Below are 13,154 nucleotides of genomic sequence, written 5' to 3' on the forward strand. Positions count from 1 at the left end.
TCAGGGGGTGAAAATGCGTAAATTTGTTCAAATTCCAAAATACAAAAAATCATAATAGATGGCGCCGTGCGTCTTGTACATCGCGCTGGCGCTTGCTCAAAAGTCTTTCTATAAGAGGTGGTATCATCTTACATTTAAGTTTCGATTGTTATATCTATTCTACGGTATTAAATAACTTAGTACTTTATCTGTGCAGTGACGTAACCTTAAACCTATCAATGATAAATAGTTTATGGGTAAAGTTTTGTAATTGGGGGGCTAAATAAGCTTTGGCATAAAATATAAAGTTTAATATAAAAAAAATTAATACTTATTGTGTGCACACTGCACTTGATTTAAGGGGTACCAGGGTTTTTTTATAAAAGCTTTTGACACCAATTTTGTTGACATCGCACTTTACTAATCAAATTAATAAGTATGATTAGTTCTATGTTACAATGAAATAAAAAATAAAACGCCATCTGTTGAATCGTATTAGAACTAAAATGTTCATTGCATCGATATATTTCTGGATTTTTTATAATATTATACATAAAATATGTTTAAGTAAAAAATAAAACGCCATCTGTTTTCATATATTAGAATTGAAATGTTGATTGCATTGACATATTTTCTGGATGGAATATAGGCCAACACGCCGGTACACTTGAACTCCTTAATTTTAGAGCGCCTTCTGTTGTCAACTTGTCACATATATTAGAAATGCAGAAGGAGTTCTATAAGATAAGGTAGATTGATTACTATTATAACAAATGATAATATTATTAAACATAATATTCTAACGTATTAAAAACTATAAACAAAAACATAATAACTAATAAGTATGATTAGTTCTATGTTACAATGAAGTAAAAAATAAAACGCCATCTGTTGAATCGTATTAGAACTAAAATGTTCATTGCATCGATATATTTCTGGATTTTTTATAATATTATACATAAAATATGTTTAAGATTTTTGAAATTTTATTTTAATACACATCCAAGACCCAGGAACATTGAAAACTTTTTGTTCCGCCTGCGGGACTCGAACCCAGGACCCCCGGGATGAGCGCTGGCCACGCGCAATGCGAATTCATTTTCATCGATTTTTTTTATGAAATATGATATTTTCCCACATCAAAATGTAGCCTATGTCCTTTCTCAGACTCTAGAATAACTGTGTACAAAATTTCATTGCAATCGGTTCAGTAGTTTTGGCGTGAAAGCGAGACAGACAGACAGACAGACAGAGATACTTTCGCATTTATAATATTAGTATGGATTATACGTAACGCTTGACCGGTAACAAATTTGTCGCTAATTTTGTTCGTTTTGTATTAGTAACAAATCGACCATGTGAAAGCAAATGATAATTTTATTCACTATATTCAAATTACATCTAATGCTTCTTTTCACCTTTCAAGTTTCAACAGGATATTCAGTTTGATCTAGAGTCTAGACCATGAAGTTAATATACCTAGCGGAATAGAGCAACCGAAATTGGTTTTCATCTGTGTGAAAAATATGTGTACGTATACACTTACACAAGAATGATTGAACATGAATTCTATGACATTAAACAACGTGCGGCACGTGCCGACTGAACGTCAAAAAAAGAGTGCTGCTGTCATGTATCACACGCCTCTTTTTACCACGCAGTGTTACTAATAGTGACATCTCTCTGGCTCAGGCCTTTGTTTCTCTATTCTGCTAGGTATATTAACTTTATGGTCTAGACACTTGGTAGCGTGTGAAGCCAAGTTCAAATTAGAATTTTCCTTATCAATCATAATAGTCAGGGTTCCCTAGAACATTTTTTTTATTACTATCAAGCTATTATTTTGTGAGCAGATTCATTTTGATAAGACGAGAATCAACAAAACTTGGTTGACCACAGAACCCTAAAAAGGAACCCTAACCAGCAAATTTTTTTGTATATTGATAGGCTAATAACTTTATATAATTTAAGAGTAACATTGTCCTACAAATAGGACAATCCTTATTTTAGGATCATCAAATCAAAGTATGAAATCCTTTCTAACTCTGTTAGCTACCACTTTCAAGATCTTTTGCAAATAAAAAATATGTTGTTTGTCTTATCAAAATGAAGCTACTCACAAAAAATTAGCTTGATAGTAATAAAAAAAATGTTCTACTAGGGAACCCTGACTATAATTACTATTACCTAATAAAATCATTATGTAGATAGGTACTTAGCGTATCTATAACCTTGTACTATTATCTATTCTGTGCTATAACTTCTAATTTGAGACTTCATTTTAGAATAAAAAACTACTGCTCTGTAGGCTCTACCATAATTCCTTAGATTAATAATTCAATCATTAATCTAAGCATTCTAAGCATATTTTGTTATTACTTACTTAATGCCTACGAATAATAAAAACTACTTAATGCATTCTTATTTATTAGGCAATTTAATTTAAAAAATATATTGTTATTTAGTTAGACCCTAAATCCCTATTTTTTGCTTATACTTTATCTTTTTATATTATCTTCAAAAGTTATAATAGTAATTAATAAACAGATAAAAAGAGATACATGAGCCTCTAGCCAAGACATTTACTTAATCGCTTCTTTGTAGTAGGTAGGTATCGCGTTAAAAAAGTATGGAGATGACATAACATGATTCGAATGTCGACTTTATTTTATCGAACGCTTATGTCAATTTCATACTTGTGATCGGCGATTCATAAAGAAGCGATAAAAATGGCTAGGGTCTCAGTTATAGTAGACTTGGGTCGATTTGTATCATGTCGATGAATAGTTTTTCAAACTTTCTCGATGTTATTAATACGTGGTCGTTTAATCAGTAGAATTAACTAGTAAGTTTCTAATGAACCTTTTCTATCGACAATTTACATAGTCATTAATTTTCCTTACGCGTTTTCTTCAACGCCATTATAAAATACATGTAAAATATTCGTTATTAAGACGGTTATATTAGGTAATGATTAATCAATCACTGATAAGATAAGGATGTAAAAGTTTGATCTATCAAGGAAATAAGTTCACAGCCAAGACGGTAGCTCTACATTATTTGGTTGAGTTATATCATAATATATTATGTTATATCATGTCAATGTTAGTAGTGATTAAAGGCTGGGCTTTATATAGAGTGTCAAGTTAGGGCTACTTATAAGAGGAGTAGTCATAACTGATCATAATGGACTTGAATATTTTGCGTCGCGATGTGTGATAGTATAATAATCGGCCAAGTGCGAGTTGGACTAGCGCACGAAGGCTTCCGTACCATTATAGAGCAAAAAAAGTTGTATTGGAGCCCCCTTGGTTATATATATTTTTATTATTAATTATTAAAGTATAAATACAATTGAGTATTTTGTGAACATTTCAAGTGCTTACCTATTGCCTTTATCTAATAGCGGCTCTTGAAATACAGCCTGGAGACAGACAGACGGACAGAAAGACATCGAAGTCTTAGTAATACCCATTTTTACCTTTTGGGTACGGAACACTAAAAAGGCAAAACTGAAATGTTACATAGGTACTAATTAAACCTCCTAAAATAGTTTAAAAGCTTAGGTTTAAGCCCTTTGTAGGATCGCACAATACTTGTGAAACATCTTTGATCCACTCTAATGAAGAGCATTTGACAAGAGTGACACCAATTATACACAGATACGCTCTGGTGAATAGTCCAAGGTCGATGGGGTTATCTTGTGTACTTTTGTTTTGATATTCTTGGGTTTAAAACAAAACTACAAAACTAACTCGTATGAGAATATTTTCAAGATGAATAAAGTGAGAATTGCATAATTCAGGAAGGATAAAAAGGCAAGGCAAGGCAATATTATTATTTATTTTGCTTAATGTTGATTATTTCCTATTTTAGGTGATTTACTATATTTATGATACTTAATTTATAATTTTGTGAAATAGACAAAAATGCATTAATTACAAAACAAATAAATAACATAATATACTCGTACTTGCTTAGTTATTTCTTACAGAAATAAATTTATTTTTCATTAAATGTATTAATTAAAATAAGAAATGATTGGGAAACATTGTAGGTATGTAAAAATACGTTAACAGTTAAACCATAATTAAAACCGTTTCCGACTCTATGGTCTCGTAGATATTTTATATTTAACGGCTAGGATCCATGATCCATCTTAAAAAATCATCTCGTCATCAATTATTTCTGCTATATTAAAAGGCACAGAAGAACACACGCCAATTTTAAAACTATTATTTGCAAATTATTTGTAGATCCTTATACTACCAGATATGGTTACATTTTTGGTGGTACCCACAGTCTTGCATCGCGCTATCGAAGTTTTCTTAATGTGTCGCTATGTACGACAGCTGATATCCGAGCATACCACCTCCCTCGTTTGGAAGATCTTCCTTTGCGGTCTCCACACATCGTACTTTCTGTAAGACAAGGTCACAAATCATTTTGTAAAATCCCCACAATCCACATATTATGTTACCAGACACTTAGCTGCAGTGATGCTTATTTCTCCCCAGGTGCAACTGCTGCAGCAGCAGGTGACGACGCTGGCGGACACACAGAGCTCCGCGGACGAGCGGTACGCGCGGGCCAAGGCCGACAACGCCGTCCTCCAGGCCAAAGTCAACATGCTGGATGAGCAAATACGAGAGGTATAAAAAACTATCTTTGGACACTAGTTGATAGCAGAAGTATATGCTCGTGGAGCCCCTACACAGGCTTCGCAGAACCTCATGTTTCCTTTGAGTATAGCTATTGGCTGCTATAGACTTTAATCTAAATGAAGAGATAGGTATGGCAAAGAACTTCGTTGTTTGTCAATGAGGTTCTTGAAATTGTCTACCGTTAGAAGTCTAAAGTTAAGAACTATATTTTGTTGAAGCGAAGATGTAAACTTAGTAGTGTCTATGACTTATGAGGTCCTTAATTGACTACGACATGTTACAGCTTAGGTACTGGTTAGCCACGCAAAATTTGACGCTTCTATTTTGCGTTGAAGCTGAAACCCTGCCTTTCTCACTTGAATTATTTTCCTAATTTCTTATTTGTAATTTACAGATCGAATGCCGCTGCGAGGAGCGGATAGCGGAGGAGCAGAGGCGGTGTCGGGACGCCATTTTGCGGGTGGAGCGGGAGCGGGACGCGCAGATCGCGGTGCTCAACGACCGCTTAGCGAGCGCGGAGGCGGAGGCGTCTGATCTCAAACAGGAGGTACCTAAGCTTAATTGAATGTTGCAACTAAAGCTAACTTTTTGGGCTTTATTAAAAGTACGTTGTCTACGTACTCCATGTGGCTGTGGAAGTCTGTCAAGACTCAAGAGGGTTTTCTGAAGGTAATATCAAAGAGCAAAGATGACAAAAAAGCAAGAGAAGACAGCAGCGTGGATTGTACTCGTAGTTATAAGGGCGATAGAGAACTGTTTAATCCATACTAATATTATAAATGCGAAAGTATCTCTGTCTGTCTGTCTGTCTTGCTTTCACGCCAAAACTACTGAGCCGATTGCAATGAAATTTTGTACACAGTTATTCTAGAGTCAGAGAAAGGACATAGGCTACATTTTGATGTGGGAAAATATCTTATTTCCATGAAAATATCGATGAAAATGAATTCGCATTGCGCGTGGCCAGCGCTCATCCCGGGGGTCCTGGGTTCGAGTCCCGCAGGCGGAACAAAAAGTTTTCAATGTTCCTGGGTCTTGGATGTGTATTAAAATAAAATTTCTAAAATCCATACTAATATTATAAATGCGAAAGTATCTCTGTCTGTCTGTCTGTCTGTCTTGCTTTCACGCCAAAACTACTGAACCGATTGCAATGAAATTTTGTATACAGTTATTCTAGAGTCTGAGAAAGGACATAGGCTACATTTTGATGTGGGAAAATATCTTATTTCCATGAAAATATCGATGAAAATGAATTCGCATTGCGCGTGGCCAGCGCTCATCCCGGGGGTCCTGGGTTCGAGTCCCGCAGGCGGAACAAAAAGTTTTCAATGTTCCTGGGTCTTGGATGTGTATTAAAATAAAATTTCAAAAATCTTAAACATATTTTATGTATAATCTTATAAAAAATCCAGAAATATATCGATGGAATGAACATTTTAGTTCTAATACGTTTCAACAGATGGCGTTTTATTTTTTACTTTATTGTAACATAGAACTAATCATACTTATTAGTTAGTATGTTTTTGTTTATAGTTTTTAATACGTTAGAATATTATCTATACTAATATTATAAATGCGAAAGTATCTCTGTCTGTCTGTCTGTCTGTCTCGCTTTCACGCCAAAACTACTGAACCGATTGTAATGAAATTTTGTACACAGATAGTCTAAAGCCTGAGAAAGGACAAAGGCTACTTTTAAACTGGAAAAAGGGGTTGTAAGGGGGTGAAAATGCGTAAATTTGGTCAAATTAAGTTAGTTCCAAAAACTCAAAATAGATGACGCCAAGAGTCCCCTAGATCGCGCTATCGCTTGCTCATGCGTATTTCTATAAGAGGTGGTACCATGATGAGATACGTTTTTCGATTCTTACGATTGTTATAAGTACAAGTTATTAACTAATAACTCACCTACCAACTTAGATATCAAATTCAAAAACAACAGCGCCAAAACTACTGAACCGATTGTAATGAAATTTTGTACACAGATAGTCTAAAGCCTGAGAAAGGACATAGGCTACTTCTTACTGGAAAAAGGGGTTGTAAGGGGGTGTTTATGCGTAAATTTGTTCAAATTAAGTTAGTTCCAAAAACTGGAACAGATGGCGCCAAAAGTCGCCTAGATCGCGCTATCGCTTGCTCATATGTATTTCTATAAGAGGTGGTACTATGATGAGTTATTAGTATTTGCGATTCTTTCGATTGTTATACATGTTATTAAATAACTCACCTACCAACATAGATATCAGAAACAGTCTACCAATAATAAATAATGAATAGTTTATGGGCATTGGGCAAAGCTAAGGTTGTGTAATGCATTATGCAGCTAAGTTGTGTAACGCTAAATAAGCTTTAAAATTTGGTATAAAAAGTTTAATAAGTAAAAAAAAAATCATATTATGTGCACACTACACGGCTGTTTTGAGTATTTTGATTTAAGGGGTACCAGGGTTTTAAAAAGCTTTTGACACCCATTTTGTTGACACCGCGCGCTATAAACTGAAGTCCACGCGGACGAAGTCGCGGGCAACAGCTAGTTCATAATATTATGAACAAGACTTCGAGTTTTTTAAACAACACTAACAGCATGGATGCTAATAAATGTTATTATAAATTTTAGGTGGGAAGACTACGCGGTGTAGCGGAAACACTACGAGCGAACGCGGAGGCGTGCGCGACTCGCGTCCGCGAAGCGCAGGAGGCGGCACAAGAGAGCGCCACCGCGCTGACAGCGGCGCGGGAAGCGGAGCGGAAAGAGCGAGACGCAGCTACCGAGGCGCGCGCCGCTCTCGCTCTAGCACACGCGGAGTTACGCGCGCTTTCCGCCGCGCCACCGCCAGCACCGGATCCTAGACTAGATGAGCTCAGACAGGAACTGACGTTGCTGCGGACACAGAACAAATGTAAGTTTTGACCAAAACTGTTGCTAAAAAGACAAGACGTGAGATTGAAGAACAAAATATGTGAATCATTTTGACCTAAAGTCACGTGAGTAATGACTGATCTTTGCACTATTTAATCATACTCTGTCATACTCTAGCTTCGAGATCAATTTTTAAATTGGCAAGAGTTTCTCGATGAGGGAACCCATAACACATAATATTTACCTTAGATTTAAATAAATTATAAGCAAAAAACTTTTTGAAAAAAAGCTTTTATTTAAATACTTTAAAAAGAAGAAAATAAATAACCCCTTAAAAATTCTAACTATTAAGTTATAACCTCAATATATTATACAATTTGCAATATATTATAATAATAGCTTGTCGCGTGGTTTGTTAATAATCTAGTAAGTGCCAATTTAACTGAGTAATACTTAATTAAATATTGACAGATTGTTAAGTCTCGCGACAAGCTTTTATAATAATGCAAATTGTATAATATATTGAGGTTATAACTTAATAGTTAGAATTTTTAAGGGGAAATTTATTTTCTTCTTTTTAAAGTATTTAAATAAAAGCTTTTTTTCAAAAAGTTTTTTGCTTATAATTTATTTTTTGTTTTTTAGTTAAATCTCTGACTAGATTTCTTAAGTCTGCTTGATTGTAGTTTGTTTTGTTTCAAGAATTTGTTAAAATATGATTAACTTAATTTAAGTCTTTTAAGAAATCGTACTTAATTTTACGACTAAAAAATTAAACATCACTTAACAAAAATGACCGGATTCAACCAGGCATTTTCTAATGCCCGACTTGATATAACAAGACAAGACACGACACGACACGACAGGACACGACAGGACACGACAGGACACGACACGACACGACACGACACGACACGACACGACACGACACGACACGACACGACACGACACGACACGACACGACACGACACGACACGACACGACACGACACGACACGACACGACACGACACGACACGACACGACACGACACGACACGACACGACACGACACGACACGACACGACACGACACGACACGACACGACACGACACGACACGGCACGACGCGATGCAACGCGACACGACACGACACGTCACGACACGACACGACACGGCACGACAGGACACGACATGACTTTTCAATTTACTCTCAGTAAGCCTTTTTCTTTGATACCCATATTGCAGAAGTACTTAAAAATAACTATATTCCCTATCTTAGATGAGCCTCCATATTGGATGTAGAATGACATTACATTCGTTTCCGAGTTACTTTCAAAAAGCACTTTCATTTAACATCTATATCAATGTAGAACTGCATAGAAAATAATTATTTCGCCATCTTGGATGGTCGGCCATATTGGATTTAGAGTGATGTCACATACAATATCATGTATTGTCATCCAAACTAAACGTGCCTGCAAAATTTCAGCTCGATCGGTTAAATATATCTACTTCAAAATTAAGTTCCAAGATTTCACCCGAACATACATACTTACATACATACAGAGCAAGCTTTTAAAATAAGAGGATTGAACCGACTTCCAAAAAGGAGGAGGTTATAATAAATGTCCGTCTGTATAATCTCTCGATTCCAGGAAATATCATATTATCGTCTGATTGTGATCTATCACTAAAGACCGTCGGCGGATTTTTAAAATGTTGTATATTTATCGAGTTATTAAGAAAAAACTAACTTGGCGATGATTCCGCGCCGTCCTTTTTCACCTGGCATGTGAAAGACCGGCGACCGGGGTGTGATGTTTTTACTTTTTGGGTTAATCCCCCTTTTAATAATGCGGCCGCAGATGCATCTATCGTCACGAAGCTTTGTGCTATGAGACGATACCATTGGACGATACCTGCACGCAGATCGTCTCATAGCACGATAGTATAATAGATTTAAAAATCGAAGACTGTGCCTTTGTACTAAGAATATTATTACTATTTATGAAACCTTTTCTTTCCAGCATTGACAGAAGCCCAAGAGGAGCTCCAGGCGCAGATACTGACGCGTGGTGTGGAGGAAGGCAGGAGTCTGCTCGACGGAGTCAGCGGCCCGCTAGTCGCGACCAACTCTCTGGCACACGAGCTGTCGCAGATGAGTGATGATGAGGTAAATAGAACTATACGTACCAACGAAGAAGTGAGGCTATTCGATATTTCCTTTGCCACCAGCAAGCTTAGCATGGCTACCTGTGGTGGCTACAGTAGAAATGCGAAAGAATAGAAACGCTGACAGTTTTTGCGGACAAACTGACAGATTTTCTTTGTTAATCTATCACTTTGTCTACTTTACTGTAAGAATAAACCTTTCTTTGGTGGCCATGCTTATTGCTTAGTCTGCAGGTGGGGCTATATGTAGCGTAGGGTCTTTCGTATCAAGCTGTCATATGTCACGATATAGCTGTCATATTATGCCTGTTTGGCACGACAATCAACACGAAAGGCCCTTTGGCTACATAGCTCCATCTGGTGACAAATGAACTATTGAAAATCCTCATTGATTCTTAGGCAGCAGCCAGACGATGTAACCCATCCAAATTACAAAGGTCCGCCATCTGCCTATGCATCTACTTCTCTGATACCTAGTTGTTTAGCAATGTCGGACAAAGCTATAATATTTTAACGTTTGTATCTAAATGCATAAACGGACAGAAAGAGAGTGCGGACATAGCATAATATGCACTTATGTTTTTTCCGAAACATCATGAATAATGAGCAGGTGTTTTATCGCTTTGTCATCTCATCCAAAATTGCATTTCATTAAAATCACAGCTTGATAACCACAGATTTAAGAAGTAATTGATAATCATGCAGGATTTAAAATTATTACTAAGAACTTAGGCCCGTATAAATAGTCAGTACTTAAGATGCGACCCGGTCTCAAGACGCGATTCGTCTCTGTGATTGGTCCAAATTTTGACAGCCAACCGATCACACAAAACGTGTCTTGAAACCGAGATGCATCTAGTACTGACTATTTATACGGGCCTTAGAGGCACTTACAAAATTACTTATAATGATCACGGGGGCAATAAACAGCTGTTGTTTTAAGTGCATATTTCCATTTGGCAGCTCATTTACATCTATTTTTAACATTTAGTATGCTTAATAGATTTAAAAGAAATCATGGCTTTGCTTATAGATGCTATATTTGATAGGCGAGTAATATATTTATATTATGTATGCATTTTTGCAGCCCGTTGGTAGCACACAATCTGATCACAGCATAGAAATGGAAAAGGTACGGTTTTTACACTAACTGCATCCATCATCATTTTTGCATGAAAAACCATATTACTTAACCATAATAAAGAGTAATTAATGGACAGCTGCGATTCAACTGCAAAACGAACTGGAAAGTTTAAGAAATATAGTTTTTCTTCTTGCTCGCTCGTTTGAGTGTGTGGTCTATTCGTACGTATTTTTTTCGTTTGTCGTGTTTTTTTTTAAGTTGTACAAATGAAAAAGAATATTCTATTCTATCCTATCGAGCGGGATTGCTCTGTCCATTTCTCATAAGCCTATCATAATACCACTTATCCCATGGCTCAGAGATCAGAGACTCATAAAATAACAATAACAATGTTTGCCCTAGAGCTCAGAGCAATGATAGTCATTGCTATGAGCCTTAGAAATTAGAATACAAATAAGTGGCGCCATCTATGAATGGCGCAAGGAATTACAAAAGCGAGCGCGGGAATTATAAATTTAAAGAGTTATAAAAATATTATTATAATATTTAATGACTCGTAGACAAAATATTATGCATAATCGCATAGCATTCGATAAATAAAATACTAATTAGTCATTAGTTCATTGCTAATAAGGAATAACATTAGATAACCAAAATAACACTCGCATAAACTGCACAAAATTATATTGCTACGTGTATTTAATGTATTAATCAGTTTTGTGTTATATTTTTTTCTATCTTTAATTTTTACTAGGAGAATAGAAACACCATAAGCAAATATGACAACTTTACTGAGCAAAATAGTTATAGCTAAATTTATCTGGTTGAGCTAGTTGGCCTAAATACTATATTATTCCAACTTCATCAAATACCTTTTTATTTTACAGTTGCAGAAAGCTCTGAAAGAACAACAAGACGTGAACGTTCAGCTGAGGAACTACATTGACGGCATACTGTTGTCCATAGTCGAAAACTACCCGCAGCTACTCGAAGTCAAGTATCAAAAACCCGACGTTAAGTCATAACAATCATAATAAAATATTGAGTGCACTATAAAATTAAAAACTTGATCCATTAGTAATAAATTATTTATACAGCGAATGATCTGGTTGTCTCTGTCAAACGCATTGGAAATGTCACTTGATAGATAAAGACAGCGGATCTTTAACAGCTGTTAGATATCTTTATTAGTAAGTGGGTTACTGTTTATTAGGGCCTTAATATAAGGATAAGTTGATAAAATCAGCAGTGATGTTGCACGATCTAGAATGTCAACTTCAAATTAATCTACTTCTCGTAAACATTATGCTATTTTTTGCATTTAAATTAGCTTATTTAGACCAGTAAATGCAAAACATATCAATAATAAGACAATAATAGAAATACTGCTTACGAGAATAACAATTTACAAATATTACTTATTGGTTTATCCTATCATAATAATTTTCAATTAATTATATTGTTTAATTTGTGGCTTTTGAAAATATTGACATAGTTTTTTAAATATTTAAGAATACCAATTAGGATAGATTACTAAACATCTCCATTCTCCACTAACTACGTACAAACTTTCGAATCCAGGAAAGATAATATTATTCACGTAACATTATTAGAATTTATATTATCATCTACCTAAATTTAACTTTATGGGTTGCTATTATGTATTTCAAAAAAATAGTAGTTGAGTACTAATATCCTTACTGAACTCGGCGAAACATGGCGCTAGCGGTCATTGTCAACAACTTGTCATTTTCTATACAAAGCCGCGATTGACAACATCTTATGCGGGCTCCACACTCGCGGCGCGAAAGCCCGCGACGGCCGCGAGCCGTGAGTGTGGAGGGTTTCGCGGATTCGCGTTCGCGCTTCGCGGCTTCGGTATCGGTTTTTTGGCCTGCGACATTTTGATAAGCGCACTATGTAAGAGCAGCAGCAACAACGACTTCAACGTCCATTTTACTCAAATGCGCGAATGTAAATGCGAAGATTGCGAGTCTAGAGGGCCGTATTAATATCTGCGTCGTTTTCGTGGCGCGTAGCGCCCGTGAATCGCGGCCGCAATTAGCGCTGCGAGTGTGGTGCCCGCTTGACACTTAATTGTCAATCGCGGTTTTTAAAGAAAATGACAAGTTTTTGCCGCCATGTTTTGCCGAGTAGAGTATAGGTACTAGGAATTGTTTCTTTTATTATTGGAAATTTCGTTTATAACTGTGATAAAAACATTTTTTATTGAAATTAATCGAGTGTCAAAATTATCAATAAATGTTGCTATCAAAATGAATTGTTATGAATTATAATTATGAATTAAAAATTTTTTGTAATTTTAGCCTAGTTACATTACAGAGTCCCTTGCTATGTAAATATTGTGTATCTAATCTATGATATAGTTTTTTTATATGTTCCTTTATTTGTAG

General features: G+C 35.8%; 1 protein-coding gene across 5 annotated transcripts in view; it reads left to right on the forward strand.

Annotated features, from left to right (window-relative positions):
• LOC121739192 (rab11 family-interacting protein 4-like) overlaps window positions 1-12,309 on the forward strand; it is a 116,743-nt gene extending 104,434 nt beyond the window's left edge. For 2 of the 5 annotated variants that reach the window (XM_042131541.1, XM_042131543.1), the window contains 6 exons: window positions 4,497-4,631; window positions 5,038-5,190; window positions 7,264-7,546; window positions 9,512-9,657; window positions 10,744-10,788; window positions 11,628-12,307. In XM_042131541.1, coding sequence (XP_041987475.1) covers window positions 4,497-4,631; window positions 5,038-5,190; window positions 7,264-7,546; window positions 9,512-9,657; window positions 10,744-10,788; window positions 11,628-11,765 — 900 coding nt within the window. In that variant the 3' untranslated portion in view covers window positions 11,766-12,307. Of the gene's footprint in view, window positions 1-4,496; window positions 4,632-5,037; window positions 5,191-7,263; window positions 7,547-9,511; window positions 9,658-10,743; window positions 10,789-11,627 lie in introns of all 5 variants that reach the window. The other 3 variants (XM_042131545.1, XM_042131542.1, XM_042131544.1) reach the window with 3 other exon arrangements.
• The last annotated feature ends 845 nt before the right edge of the window (window positions 12,310-13,154 follow it).

The sequence above is a fragment of the Aricia agestis genome, chromosome Z (assembly GCF_905147365.1).
Source record: "Aricia agestis chromosome Z, ilAriAges1.1, whole genome shotgun sequence".
Lineage (NCBI taxonomy): Eukaryota > Metazoa > Arthropoda > Insecta > Lepidoptera > Lycaenidae > Aricia > Aricia agestis.